The 15,997-nt window shown below is 42.2% G+C and overlaps 1 protein-coding gene across 1 annotated transcript in view; it reads right to left on the bottom strand.

The window, feature by feature from the left end:
• Positions 1 to 15,997, bottom strand: part of ARAP2 (ArfGAP with RhoGAP domain, ankyrin repeat and PH domain 2) — a 107,456-nt gene that overhangs the window by 57,876 nt on the left and 33,583 nt on the right. The window contains exons 9-14 of the mRNA XM_066631746.1: positions 14,519 to 14,634; positions 12,183 to 12,382; positions 10,239 to 10,324; positions 7,960 to 8,142; positions 7,246 to 7,420; positions 5,481 to 5,615 (exon numbers count right to left, since the gene is read on the bottom strand). Of these exons, the coding sequence (XP_066487843.1) occupies positions 5,481 to 5,615; positions 7,246 to 7,420; positions 7,960 to 8,142; positions 10,239 to 10,324; positions 12,183 to 12,382; positions 14,519 to 14,634 (895 nt within the window). The remainder of the gene's footprint in view (positions 1 to 5,480; positions 5,616 to 7,245; positions 7,421 to 7,959; positions 8,143 to 10,238; positions 10,325 to 12,182; positions 12,383 to 14,518; positions 14,635 to 15,997) is intronic.

Here is a 15,997-nt window from a genome sequence, read left to right as displayed (position 1 = left end):
CTTGTGTTGCTTCACGTGGCTGCCCCCTTCTTCTTCCTCTTAACACTTTAAACAATCTCAAAGATTTTTTGTTTGGTTGGTTGGTTTCTGTTTTTTATTTTTTTAAAAAAAAAGCTTTTACCTCAGAATATCGTATTTGGCAATTTCAGATTTACAGAAACCATAAAGACATCAACAAAAAAGTAACAAAACAAAAACCCTCTGAACTTAGAAGAATTGAAAGCTGCAGGAAAAAAATGTATCCTGACAGAAGTTGATTGCAAAATGAACAGTTGAATCATAGCATGCAATAGCTAAAAGGCACTGGTCTTTTCCCCCCCTCACAAACATTGGAAATAGAGGCCAAGACAGAGTCAATCTATTTTACACTGGTAGAAGTGATGCTAGAAATCCCACTACATGTCATGAGGCTAAGGAAAACAATCTATATCTTTCAAAAAAATATTTTTTTTTTTTTAAGAAAACATGAAAAGACCAACCTTTCCAGAAGGGAAATGTGGCAACAGACATCTAACAAAACAAATTTAATAAATGCTGTATTAATTTGAAAAGCTGACCAATATCTTTTCCTAGTGAGAAACTACAATACATCAAGATGTACTGGTCTATTCTCCTGAAAAGTTATCTATTATTTCTTCGACCAGCTCACTTCTCCCTTACCTCTTCCTTGTCTCAGGTCCAATTCCGTCTTTTCCACCCTGGAAGTCTTTGGGCCCAACACTATCCCCCAGTTGTGCCAGTGGGATGCACGCACCACCTGCACTAGTCATCACAAAAGTGCCGTAAAGCTCTTCAGATGGCACACCTATGGGCCGTACCACTGGGAAGGCCAGAGCCTTTCCACTGGCATCAGTGCTCAGAGTTGTGCCCGTGGGAACAGGTAGATGCAGTGCAGAGGGTGGCTCGGGGAAGGGGAATAACAAGGAAGGGGGGGCAAGTGGTGAGCAGATCAGGCCCAGGAGGGGGGAAGGGATTGGCAATGCTGGCATCCATCATATCCTATTCCTCTTCCTGAGTCTGATCCACCAACGTGGGTCAAATTACCAGCTGTATCATTGGTGAAGGTCTGAGCTGACCCATAGCAGTGGCAAGGGCTTCCTCAGGTCAAGGGGACAAAAGGAGACCTCCTGCCAACAAATTCCCCTGCAAGATGCAGTGTAACCTGTGCTGTACCGCTACATTGGCACAGGGAACTTAGGGAGGATTGGGCTGTTACCTCTATTGCTGCAAAGTGACCCGTTTGCATATTCCCAAACACATATTGGTCACAATGAAAATATGATCACAAGCCACAGCTCTTACAGTCGCAAACACTCACAGAACACTGTTTGACCCGAAATTTCAATTGTCAAAATAATCTACAGTCAAACACAAGGTCCATGCATGGTAATTGTTACCTTAAATGCTTGCTTTCATCTATAAAAAAATGCATATGCATTTTAGAAAACACTCTAAACAGAAATGCATGGTTTCATTGTTCGTGTTCAATAGGTCTCAGTAACAAATGTCTCATGGCAACACAAACCTCTTTAAAACACACATTTACCAGTACTGAACGTGTAATGCCACTTGGATTATATGTGCTTTGGAATGAAACAATACATCCATTCCAAAAAATACCCAACACTACTGGAAGTACAATAGGTACATTTCTCTACTTCTGTGGCATGGTGTATAGAAAAGCAACTTTTAAAAACTAGACCACCTGGGAGGTTCACTTTGCTTGCCACAGCAGTCAATCCTCATTCTTTTGCCATGCAGGTGTTGCCAAAAGTCAGGCCTTATAGTTAAAATATCCAAAGTTTTCAAATCACATGCCTTGGTTAAAAAAGTTTTGAGGGGAATCTGAAAAGCAGCAAGCTATTCGCATTTGATTATGCTATTAAACTCACTTATCTTCATTTATTCATTGAGGACATGCATATGTTGGGTTACTATAAAAATGTTGGTCTGGCCCAGGGGTGCTCAAACTTTCAACTTTAGGGATGCTGGACCTTTAACAAGTGTATAGAAGAGAGAACTGCAGCAGGTGCAACTTGTCATCCCACAGATGACAAGCTACACCTGCTGAAATTCTCTCTTCTATACACTTGTTAAAGGTCCAGCATCCCTAAAGTTGAAAGTTTGAGCACCCCTGGTCTGGCCTATGCAAAATCGAATGGTTTGCAATTCTAATCACACACACACACACACACACACCCACCCATCCACCCACCCCTAGCAGAGCCAGCACTACTGTAAGCTTGCTAGTACAACATATGAATACTAAACAATTTTAGGCATCCATCATTCAGGTTCATAAAATTGTTCTTTGATGTACTGCCTTAGAATGGTGGCAGTGCTTGAAAACTCTTTCTGCCAATTCTCAACAGCTGCTTTAACTTTAATCATTTTCTAAGGATCCCTTCTTGCAACCAAGATTGTAATATAAACTGAGAAATGAACAGAATACTATTTCGGTTGCCAGCTCCGTTGTCAGGGGTTCACCAGTAAAGGATGAGGCATTCTCCTCCTCTCAAAATGCTAAAGTAATGCTGCATCACCCCACAGGACCAGGGTCCAATCACTGGTGTACTGGATTGTCCGGGGGAGGCAAATGCCCCAGGTGGCACCCTATGAGGGACAGTGCCACAACCCTTCCACCTGCTACCATTTTCTTTTCTTATTTTGGGCCCATGTTTGAGGCCTTAGACGACCTTTTAGGAGCCGTGAAGACCTTTTAGGAGCCGTGAAGGCTGCCCATGGCCTCACTGGCCCCCAGAAGGCCTTCAAAATGTCAAAGAACAGCACTTCTGGTTTTCCGCCAAAACCTTTTTGGGGGCAAGTTTGGCATTTTGCGGTCCTGTGCCCCAAGGCAGCACCAGGGCCAGGTCCGCAATTGGGTCCAATTCCTAGATTACTGTTAATTACTGGAATCTGGAATCTCATGGATGCTTCCATATGCATATTAGCACATGAGACAGCCACAATGGATGACAGCCACTGAGTACACCAGCTGTCTATCATCCTCAGTTCAAGCATCCCCATGCTAGTGCCACATATTCTAGGCAGTGGCTAGAGAAACAGTGGATTTTCTCAAAATATAGCAATAACTTGCATTTTCATCTGGTTAGGGGACCAGAGCACAGATGAAAATAAAAAAAATGGATGAAATGTCAAAGGATAGACTTGTTTAGCTTGCAAATTTGATCTGGTTGGTAAAAATATATGTATAACACATGCAAATGCATGCAAAATTGAGAGAGCAATCCCTTGGGCCAAACAATCCCTTGGGCCCAACGCTCTCTTGGGCCTGGCCAGCAGTGTTGCAATTGCACCCCAGGAGTCTGCTGAATCATCGTGAGAATGCGTGCCGGCCCATGGAGGCCAAATCCAGCCTCCGTGATGCCTGGACCTGGTGAGTTCATACTGACCGAAGGTGGCAAGCATGGGATTTAAGAGGGTGGGGCTAGAGCATTTCAGGGGCATTTCAGGGTGGGGGCTGGCAAGCCAGTGGGCAGACAAGGCCTATGAGGGGCTGGCAACAGCCTTCGGCACTTAGGCCAGATCCTAACCCTCTCCCAAGCAACCCAGCATTATATACCAGGCCGCCTGGATCTGCACCAGTGATTTTGCTGGCACAGATCCATGTAGCCCCAACTGAGGTGGCTGGGGCATATAAGAACATCAATAAATGTCATGGAAGGTTGGATGAAATCAGACAAAAGAGGAAAAACACACGGACGAAATCTGAAATGTTGCTCTAACTGAAAATGGCTGAAAGAACAAAGTGACAAAAATCAATCAGATGAAAGTCAAGGCATTGCTGCAATGGGCTTGGAATCTGTTTGATCCACGTATGTTAATGTCTGCTTGTAAACAGCAGGTCTTCCTATCATGTTATAGATTCTGAAGCACTGTTTCGAAAAGAGGTTGTGTGTAGTATGAGGGGAGGGGGGTTGCTGGCCAAGAATCCCAAATCAAAATTCCCTTGGGGCATTTAAAACTAGTTGTCTAATTCTTTAAAACCAAGACTTTAAAAGGGTTAATCTCACTTTGCCTCCTGGTAAGACTGTCACACTTTGTTTCATAACACCAAGTGAACACAAAATGTGGCACAAAAAATTGCATTATGTTCTCAGGGGGAAAAAATGTACCTATACAGCAGTGGTTCCCAAACTGTGAGCCATGACTGCTTGGGGAGCCAAGGAAACCAGCCTGGGGAGTCGTGAAATCCTTTTGAAAAATCCACAACCCTATGTATAGGATTGTAGCTCTAATGGGGATCCACAGCCAATTGCCCAGTAGGTCAAGGGAGCTGCCAGGAAAATAAGTTCGGGAACCAGTGCTATACAGTACATTTTTATTTTCCTCATCAAGTACCATAACTTGAATTAAGCGAAATATATGGTAAATTCATTTTACCATGTACAAATGTATGTTTATATGCTGGCAAGAGCCAGGATGGTGTAGTGATTCGGGGGTTTGGTTTTGACTTGCACCTGGAAGATCCAGGTTCAAATCCCTGCTCAGCTATGAAGCTTCCTGGGTGACCTTCGACCAATCACTCTCTCAGCCTCACCTACTTCACAGGGATGCTGTCAGGACAAAAGGAGGGAAGGAATCATGTATACCAGCCTAAGTTCCTTGGAGGATATAAAAACAGTGAAAAAATACTATAGAATTGATGTCTGCCTTTATTCCAACAAATCAAAAGTAAACTTAACTATGAAGTCCACAAACTAAAAAAGACAATTTTTGCAGTTTTTTAAAAAATAAATTCAAAGCCAAACATATTTACTCTTTTTCAGTGTAAATTTACTGGACAGCTTCAACCCAAGAGGTAAGTTAGAATTTGTTAGGGTAAGACTAATTAAAGAGAAAAGTAGAGCCTAAGGACCATAGTACTTATTGCTAAGGTATTATCTTTCTCTTTCCAGTCTCCCAGTCTCCCTCAATGAACTTGTGACCAGAAAATTTTAATTGTATGGAAAATGTTTTTTCTCTTGTCCCTGTCTACATATACATACGTTTCTCTTCCTATTATAGGTCCTATTACAGGTCGGTTCCCAGAACACCTGAGGATACCAAAATCTGCAGATTTTGGGGCCCCCTGAACCCTCTGAACCAAACCAGAGCTGTGTTCCAATTGGGTCTGCAAGCCCTTCTGAGGGCTTCAGGGGGCCAAAAACCACAACTTCTGGATTCTAGCCTCAGAAGGCCCTTCTGAGGGCTGAAAACCACAACTTCCTCAGAATGGCCTTCCTGGGAAGAGCCTCCAGATCTGACTGGAGCATAGCTCCTGTCAGGTTCAGAGAGCTACAGGTTGCCCACTCCGCAGGTGCAGAAGCCATTGGTATTCAAATTTGTGGGTACCAAACCCATGGATAATGAGGACTGACCTGTACATTTAAAACTCTAAAACAAAATGATTAAGGAAAGTGCTCTGATCAACACAATACAAAAACAATCAAGCATAGAGGGAGGGTAACTTTAAATACCTTCTTTTAATTTTCTGTCAGCCAACAGCTTTGTAGCACTGAAAGAAGCTTTGTACAAATAGTCACAAAGGAATGTAGAGGAAGAAGAATCTTGACAGGTAACATTGTCTGAATGTGCATCATAGTTTGGAAAATCTGTAAAGGCCATGATAAATATTATAGGAACAGTTCATTTCATTGTCTCTTGTGCAGAACAATAATGACTTGGAGTCTACATCAAGGCAAGAGATGGACATAAGTGGAAAAAAAAATAATATCACATGAAAACTGACAAGCTTGACTAAAGTGCAACAGTCAGGCATTTCAGTGCCACTTCATATAAGTGTACACCTAAAAATGCAAATGGGCAACATGACAAATATGCAATATATTCAAAATAGGGCTGTGACAGAGTGAAGTTCCCTTTTGAAGGTATATCTGTCAGCAAACCTCAGTTTGGCTCTGTGTACTGAATTGAATTGGTCTTATAGGAATAATTCTGACTTTCCTTTTCTTATTCCATGTTTTCTATAAAATAAGCGTGTTTAACATTGCCATCTTTTGATTTTATTTCTAACATCTTCTTTTGGCTCCCTTTTTAGGAAAGAAAACACAAGATGGGTAAACAAATTTCAAATATCAACATATACAATTTATTATCTAACACACACACACACACAGAAAGAGAAATAGTATACAGTATTGTATACACTGTATTTACAATACTGATTATAAATATGACACGTAAAGCTTTTAAATAAGAAAAACACAACACACACTAAACACAATTACATACAATGCAAATAAAGGAATCTTTCCTTGTTGAAACCATCTTTTAATGCAACAAGGGCCAGTATACAGCTTTTAATGTGCTTCTGTAGAACAAAAAAGCTCTACTGAGAATTACTAGATTTGCAGATTTAATTTTTTTAACAACATGCTTCTAGCTCTTATAGTCACAAAGGTAAGCGTGAAAGTGTCATGGCAAAGATTGGCGACGAGGACCTGAGTGCCAGTTAAGTCCCTACGAAGGCATAAGGCTTAGCCACTGTTTGTTTTCTTTAACCATTGTTAACTTTTATCTAAAGTGAACCAGGAGTTATAAAATAATCAGAAGTGAGAACTTGAAACCACAGTTTCAACAAAGCCTGAAAACCACAGTTGAATTAACCACTGTTGAGTTACGCACTCTGATTTCAGACACATCACACAAACAATGGATGTGTCCCATTAAGGATCGGCCATGGGTGGCAAATTACTACTTTAGCCTAAGAAAGCATTAATAGTTTTGTTCATCAAATAGTTTGTTCATCATTATGATTCATTGGATTTTATCCAAAGAAAGCAAGTTATGACAAAGCATCATTAAATTAGTAAGATAAGTTAACTGCAACTAACTTGTCTCACAAATTTCAATGGGATTCAGCCAGGACCAATCTTTAAATGGAACCCATCATATTGTTTTGGATGATCCAAAAATACTATTCCAGATAAACACCCTTCCACACAAACAGTATGTTGCAAGACAAAATGCCAAGAAAATCCAGATGCTTTTTCTACAATCAGCTGCACAAAGTTCATGACTTTTTTACTAGCTTATACATACACAATGAAATCATGGCATTCAATTTACAAAGAGCCTCAAGGAAATATTTTGATTTTTGCTGCCACACCCTCCCCACCTGATCATCATTTGATCCTCTTAACCAGTATTAATGTAGCACATATTATGCAGATCCAATACACAGCTAAATAATTAATCAGAAGTATTGATATGGTTCCATACCTGAAAATTTATTGTGGTGGAGAAACTCCATCTGCAGCCGTTGTCCTGATTTCTTGGCTAATAGGTATGGAGTGCTGTATACAGGATCACCAGTAGCACACATCACATCTGCTCCACTGAACAGCAACATCATGGTTTCCAACACATCTTGCTTCACCACTGCAGCACACAGGGCCTGAACATAAAGATGAAAAGCATGAGCTACAAGCAGAACACCAAACAGAAAAGGGATTACTGGCTCTTAATTTAGTGGGCAGTCTTTTTGCTCTGTGGTTTGCTCTAACATTCCCCTAAGCTCAGGATTTCCCCAAGTGTGGGTCACAATTCACTGGTGGGTCACGAGTCCATGCCAGGTGGGTCCCTCACCTGCCCTCACCAATACTTCTTCAGGTGACCCACGGAGTTCCAGGCTTTGGAAGCTCCAGGCCGTTTTCGGAAAAACCGAAAACATTTTAAGGCCTCAGGATGTCATTCTGAGGGCCGGGAAGGCGACACATGGCCTCCAGTTACATTCAGAGGCGGCAGCCCTGGAACTCCGGTCCTTGGATCTGGTCCGGTCCTTGGATCACCAGCTCTCAGCAGATGCCATCCAAGATGTGGCCACCAGGATGAGTGAGTTTGACACTCCTCTTTGGCACTTTTTGACCTCTTTTTGGCACTTCATTCAAAAAGAAGCAACACACACACCCAACCCAACACTTCTGCAGGCTTTACCTTATTTAACTCTTCCTTAGTTTTGTAAAGCAGAGCTGTTTTTCTGAACTTTCCTTCTTTGTACTTTTGGATTATAAAAGTTAGCCTCCTGTCCGTTGGTGCATCCATAGGCAATTCTTCATCTGGTTGAAGAGTTCCTTCCCAAAAGCTGTTTGCCCTCTTATTCCCTATCACAATAAAAAGCTGCAGAGGGTAGAACACACAGTTAGCACACACACACACTATATCAAGGCAGATTGAAAAGGTTCTTCTAACCAAGGAAGTTGATTACATATGGTGGAATTAAAAAGGGACAAGGAAGAAGCTAGAAGGACTTACATAAAACTAGAAGTTTTTAGTATATGCTAGACCAGTGTTTCCCAAACTGTGGGTCAAGACCCACCAGTGGGTCATATACCAATTACGATTTTCTCTAGTAATTTGTATGGCATAGATCATGCGTGAACCCAGTCCAGCCTTTTGTCCAACTTGGAAATCCCCAACTGCACAGCTTGCTCTCTAGTTCAGCCTCAGGAATGATGGTAAAGGTTTGGGGGCATAGTCCTTGAACTTCATTTCTAGGCAGAGTCAAGCAAATACCCTCCCTCTCCCTCTCTCTATATAAAGGTCTCTAGCAGCCTCAGGAGAGTACAGAACCCCAATTATTATAATTGTTATTAATAAAATATTTCTTTTTAGATCTCTCTCTCTTTGGTGGCATCGACTGGGTCCTGATAGACCGTTTTTAAAAGCGGTGCTAATAAGCGTGAAAAGCACTGTGAAGCACTTACCACAGTGAAAGGTAGTTCACTGCAGCTGGGTGTACTGTTCTAGAGCAAAAGTTCTAGAGCAAAAGCCAAATTCTGCCACTTGCATTTATTATGCACTTTCGACTACATTTTCTTTCTTTTCATAATTTTTCTGCTTCTGGTACTCACGGGGAGGAGCAATGAGTTACACTAAGACTTTAAGCTCCACCCTCCAACAGTCTCATTCAGCAATTCCTATGGCTTTGCCAGGTGTTTTTCACACACCCTAAGCATATTACTGTAGTCATAAGGGCTAGAAACTTGACCTTAAAAAAAAAATTCAGGGAGCAGAGTTCTGTGGCAACTGGCCAAGACATTATGCAGCTAATTGTAGCATATAGACTGCCCTAGCAATATCCTGACACATTCACCAAGGAGAATGAAAAAAATACTTAGAAAATACAAACAACTAAAGAGTCCTCACTCTAAAATCAATATTAAAAAAAGATCCTTCAAATGCTGATATTTCACCAAATCAACACATTTCACAAATGGAAACAAAAAGGAAATTGTTTTGACAATAAGGTAATTTATAAAACATTTGCAAGGTCTGGCATGAAGCGAACTTTAACTCTGAAATATCGTTTGATTCCATTAAACTAAGGGCCAACTAGACATTCTTTCGAACACGTGGGTGGAAGTCTAGGCCATAATACCGATCTTCTCCCCCACAACCCTTGATAGAGACACGACTGTGGGGTGGGGGAGTTTATTCTTTCCTCCTGTGCTGCTGCTTCAGGCCACAGCCTCAGAGACAACAGCTTCAGCAGATGGTTTTCAGCAGGAACTTTGTTTAAGGGGAAATGGTTAATCCCCTTCCCTTCAGCCTGGCCCTTACTGGGTTCTCCCCGCTCCCCCTTTTGGTTTAAAAGGAGACGGGAGGATTCACCCACTCACTGAATGCAGCAGTTCTCAAACTGTGGATCGCGACCCACTTGCAAGTCATGACCTGATTTTTAGTGGGTCACGGGATGGTGCTACCCACTTTGTTGACCACATTGTGCTTCAAAATGCCTTGCAAGGCATTCTGGGATGCGATGCAGCTGCTGCAGCAAGTCACAATGGTGAACAGTTTCAGAACTGCTGATTAAATGCAGTGTTGAGTTTGGTGATAAGAAAGATAAAAGTATTGCTAACTGGTGTGATGATATTCTAGGACTCTACACAAGAGGAAGCATCTTGCTTGCCCAATAAAATAAAGTCCTCACTTAAACAGCTGAAGCTCTTTAGAATCACTAAGGGCCCAATCCTATCCAACTTTCCAGTGGTGGTGCAGCCTCAATGCAACCTTGAGGTAAGAGAATAAACATTTCCACACCTTGAGGATGCCTCCATGACTGTCCTCCCACAGCAGGATGCAGTGGATGCCCCATTGGTACAGCTACATCAGTGCAGGAAATTTGGATAGGATATGGCCCTAAATCCTACAAAACTTGGCAGTGAATATTCACGTCCCCTTTTGATATAACCACCTTTGTTGTCCTTTCCTACCTCGATAAGTTCACTGCTCCAAATACTGGCATCCATTTTGAGGCTTCGAACCTTTGAATCTCGTGGTCCTAATGATCTGTGTTGCCCTAGATGAAGATATGAAAATGCAGCAAGTTTCAGAGTTAAAAAGAAACAGAAGTTTCTGTCAATGCTACCAGTGAGTACAAAGGCATGAACTTATTTAAGTACTGTAAGAAATAAAAGTGTTTTACAAAGTTCAGACTTTAGAGAATTTCCATTGCAAAGTGTTCCATAACCTTAGCCTGTCAGTTTGGGGTACAGATGAAACAATTACAGTGAGTCACACAAAAAAGGGGCCACAGCTCAGTAAGAGAGCACTAGAAGATTCCAGGTTCAGTCCCTGGCATCAGAAGTTCTGGAAAGATATAACCACTCAGTGAAGAAAATACTGAACAAGAGAAACTAATGGTCTTGATTTAATAGACCAGCAATTTTCAACATTTTTCTTCCCCTGGTACACTGATCTCTATGGCCTTTGTCTCATATTATGTCACTTCCAGGAGACTCTTCCAAATCCTGCAGTGCTGTTTCTAGAGCAACTGTCTGTAATAATGAATTGTCTGTCCCTCTTCTGATGCAGAAGAGGGAGAGACAATTCATTACTACTGACAGTTGCGCTTGAAACAAAGCTGCAGAAACCAGAAGTGTTTTGCCATTATTTTCAACTGCTGTGCTTCAACCACTGTGGGCACACCTCTGGCAGCACGCCAATCTGCTGTGGCACACCATTTAAAAATTGTTGTGGTAGACAGTAGCTTCAGTATAAGATAGATCAGTGATTCTCAAACTGGTGGGTCGTGACCCACCAGCTCATGTAAAGATGCCCCGTTCCCTTTAAGGGGCGGGGGCAGGAGGAAAGCAGCAAACCAATCCCCAGGATCACGCCCCTGCAGGGGGAGGGGGGTTATTTTTTTAACTACCCATACGTTCTCCCAGGGGGTGTGGGGAGCCCCGCAGAGTGCTTGCAGGGCTCCCCACAGCTTCTAAACAGTGAAAGTTGCAAGCACGACGAAACCGGAAATTCCACTTCCGGTTTAATCGCGCTAGCAACTTTCGCTGTTTCAAAGCTGCGGGGAGCCCTGCAAGCACTCCACGGGGCTCCCCACATTCCCTGGGAGAACGTAGGGGTAGTTTAAAAATAACCCCCTCCCCCTGCAGGGGCACGATCTTGGGGATCGCTTAGCTGCCCCTGCCCCCGCAAAGGCTTACCCCCGGAGTAAAACTCCTGGGAGGTTTGAGAACCACTGAGATAGATAACCTCCCAAAGGTTAAGCCCCAAAGAGGTAAGTACCGCAGCATTTTCTGGATATGCAAAGTGCTTCACTTGTATTGAGATAACCCTTGCAACAACCCTGTACACACAAGGTATATATTTTCCCCATATTGTAGCTGGAGAACCGAGGCTGAGAGGCAGTGTATTTCTGAAGGCAACATAATAAGAATTCATGACAGAAGCAAACTATCATTCAGGGGAAACCTGACTGGCATCTCAGCCACTACCATTATACTCACTCAATTGTACCATGGAGAGTTGAAATGTACAGGTTAAAAAAAAAAGGTTTTGCATATTTTTCACTCCTTTGGGTATAAGTTGGGCCTTTTTATCCATGGGGGATCCATTCCAGGACCCCTTGTGGATAAGGGAATCCTCAGATATGCAAATCCCAGTCACTTCTGCTTTGATGAACAAACTGGAAATGGCTCTCCCCAATACCCACCTCATTCACGGCGAGTCAAATTTGCAGAAGCCAGATCCGTGGATATGGGGGTCATGCTGTAGTTAAGACCCCCAAAGGACAGAAGTAACACATTTGCAAAGTTAAATATGCAGTATTTTAGAAACAACACACTATGGTTAAGACATGCCATGCCTTTTTACTGAAGAAATGGGGCCCCACGGAACCCCCAAAGCATTTTATTTACCTGCACACTTCTTACAAATGACAACACAGAGATTGATGGACGCCCAGTCAGGATCAGGGGCTTTGCAGTCGGCACAGATCCTGTTTGTTTCGTTTAACCAGATCTTGTCTGCTACTTCGTAATCCGAGAGAGTTTCTGCTATAGACTGTTGCAGTGCTTCAATCCACTCGTGCTTTTCTTTTTCGGATTCTGCTGTAAAACTGAAACCCACAACACAAGTAAATAAACTATTTCCTCTGTTGAGTAGCAATTTAAACTTCTTAGCAACATAAAGATAATCACATGAAGATGGACCGGGCAATTTGAAGGCCCAGCATCAGGACAGACTAGGGACCAAACACACCAAATGGGTTTTCTTGTCTACTTCATTTAACCCTGACCAATTACGCTCTCCCAACGTAGACATCCACTCCAGGCTCTGCTACCGATATATTGAACACGATGTAGCAGGAAAAGAGCAGCATTTCAACTCACTTTGTGACATACTATTCTCTTTCAACATAAAACAAAAAAGTTTACTCTAACTGTAGCTGCTTTTCTACAAGCCAGACCAGACAATCAAGGTGAACATTTGCAGTTCTGGTTTCTTGACAGGAGACAAATCTAAATTGGTGCCACAGCACAAAAGGAAGGGCTTAATCCTCTCCATTTGCACTGTTTTCCACTTTTTGTTGAAGATACTATTAGCCCAGAGATGAAAAACACACGTGCACATGTACAGTGGGGCCTTGGAATCTGCAGCAGATCGATTCCAGGACCCCCCCCCCGTGGATACCAAATTCTGCTGACAATGAAATCCACAGGGGGTGGGGGGGCATGCCAGTAAACCCGAAGTGACTTTCAGAAGCATCCAGGAGGCCTTCTGAGGTGCAGGAGGCTATGCCTCATTAGATTGCCCCTGGGAGGGCCCCTGGAAAACAGATGGGTAGTTTTCTGTAGGACAGTAGTTCTCACACATTTAGCATCAGGACCCACTTTTTAGAAAAAGAATCTTGTCGGGACCCACCGGAAGTCATGTCATGACCAGAACTGACATCATCGAGCAGGGAAATTTTTTACAATCCTAGGTTGCAATCCTACCTACACTTACCCAGGAGTAAGTCCTATTTACTATCATTGTTAAAAGCATATATATAGGTCTGTAACATTTCTCCAAATGCAGTCACATGCTATGGTAGCATCAAGTCTAATATATTCAAAATAAAATATTGAAAAGAATGGGGACCCACCTGAAATTGGCTCGCGACCCACCTAGTGGGTCCCAACCCACAGTTTGAGAAACACTGCTGTAGGAAATGGTGGGGTGGGGAGGGGAAGGATTGAATCTCTTTTGGTCCAGTGTGGATAGTATCCACCTGCAAGTGTTATCTGCACAAACTGACAAAGGGAAGATGCAGTACTATTAGCCTTAAGTACTATGGATGGAAACCTGTTAGGCAGCTCTCCATAGCCATGTATCTTATTGAAACAAGTGCCTGAGTTGCTGTCCAACTGATCCTTGTAATGTTCCAATTACCACTCAGTGGCCATTAAGATGATAAGAAAAAGAATTTGAGAACAAGGTGGAACACTAGAGGCAACTCACAGCAAATGCACCCATATTTGCTATCCAATTCCAGTGCCTATCTTATAAATGTGTGCATAGTAGCCCATTCTGTTTGTGTCTCTGCACAGCCTCAGGTGCATTTGTATGGGGGAAATGAGGGGAAGGGGAGGATTGCACATCTGCCCCACCTACCGATTCTCACTTGCATTAATCAAAATACAGCCCCCTCCCAAAAAAATATTCTGCAGATCCTGTACACATGAATTCACTTATTTCCAGTTCTCTGTCCCCCACGCTCATTTCTTATCTGTCTCAAAGCATCTGTGTTTTTTTGCAACCTGTTCTAGAACATGAAAAGCAGTCAGCCAGAATGCTGGAGGAGGGAGACAGCCAGAATGCTAACAGGAAGCAGGAAGCTTCCCAATTCCTGTTAGCGTTCTCTTTCTCCCCCCTGCAACATTCTAGCTCACTGCTTCTTGTGTTTCTCTTCTCACATTCTATAACAGCTGCAAAGGAGCAGATAAGAATGCTTTGGTGTCACAGTAAGTTCCCTTTTATACTCTGTTTCAGTAACCGCTTGTGAGGGAGCAGGAACATATCCCCCATGGATACAGGGGAACACGTTTAACAGATATGGGAATAGGAGTTTGCCATCAATTTCAGAGGAAATGCTAATTTTGTTCTAGACACCACCACTGTTGCACAAATGATTTTTCCACCATTTCCAAAATTGTTTCCACAGTTAATTTTCTCTTCCTGAAATTTGAAAACAAATGCTCAAAGATCTTACATAAAACTTCTATATGGTGTAATTATCTCAAAAGACTGCTTTGCTGTCCGGTCTACTTGTCTCACATTAGCCACATTCATGGGGATCACAGTGATGCCATATCCAGTTTTGAAATCCTGCATGGAGGGGAGAAAAGATCACAAAAGTTTTGTAGCAGAATATCCAATCTCTTTATAATAGTGATTCTCAGGTATTGGTTACCTGAAAGTGAAATAAAGAGTTATAGTATTTTTTTGCACTAAATATTATTTAACAATCATTTTGCAAATTACAAGTTGCATATCCTTTATCTGAAATGCTTGGGACCAAAAGTGTTTAGGATTTTGGAATATTTGCATAAACATAATGAGATACATATCACACAGGACCTGTGTGGAAAAGCTATATTGCAACTGAAGGGGGATAGGAGGGTCTTTCTTTCCCCTTGCTGATTCAGAATATATTGTTGTGCACCTGCATTTGACTGCAACCTGTCACAGTAGGTCAGGTACGGAATTTGAGTATCCTGTCAGCGCTCAGAGTTTCCAATTCTGGAGCATCTTGGATTTGTCGATTAGGGATTGCATTCGTCTATCATATTTCATATATGTTCAAAGTGCTCCAGAAATATATTACCTTAACACTCCAAACTAATAAGAGCCAATAATACAACTAGCATCAAGGTGGAGTGGGAAGTCTAAAGCTGGGAGACATATTCATATGTCCATGGGCATCCAATGATGTCTGAGCTGAGATCTGCACCATCATCTTGCCATTATGCTTTTAAGAGCACATACAAGTTCCTTCCAAGTAAAGCCAACCTATTTACAGCACAACCTTATGCATGTTCACTCAGAAGTATGTCCCACTGAGCTCAATGGGACCTGCTTCCAAGTTACTGTGTCTCAGATTGCAGCCTTAGAGTTCTCAAACTACATAGTTTCAAAAGAGATTATTCTGGTTCCTCTGATCAAGATCCTCTAAACCTCATCCTATTTGAGAGTGATGTTAACTTGTATTCTCTCTTACACATTCCTAAGGTACAAAGCCCTGGTTCCCTACTGCTGGAAAACAAGAGTTGAACCCACACCCTCAGAGGCCCATGCTAAGAAAGATCACTACGTTTAGAAACACTTTCACAGGTTGTTCTTCCTTTACAGTTTTTCTCCCCCAGCCACAAGTCATTTTATTGTGCCTTGTGGCTAGCATTTCAGGATGTGCAGATTCTGTCTTCAAAGAATCAAAACCCTCTGCTGAATCACACATTTCCTCTATTTTGTTTTCACAAGCCTACATTAAAACTCACAATCTTAGTCACTGTATTGCAGTGACCATTAGCTTCTCGTGCTGAAGGGTGATTTGATCATGATGTCCCAATTAAACACAGAATGGTGAAATTTGAATGGGGGATGAACTGAATGTAGCTCACATGTTTAACCATGACACTCTACTAGTTCTCAATGAAAGCTTAAAAAACATTAAGATTTGCAGTGAACACAA

This window comes from Tiliqua scincoides, chromosome 6 (genome assembly GCF_035046505.1).
Source record: "Tiliqua scincoides isolate rTilSci1 chromosome 6, rTilSci1.hap2, whole genome shotgun sequence".
Lineage (NCBI taxonomy): Eukaryota > Metazoa > Chordata > Lepidosauria > Squamata > Scincidae > Tiliqua > Tiliqua scincoides.
The sequence above is the reverse complement of the archived record's forward strand: the minus strand, read 5'-3'. Positions and strand labels throughout refer to the sequence as shown.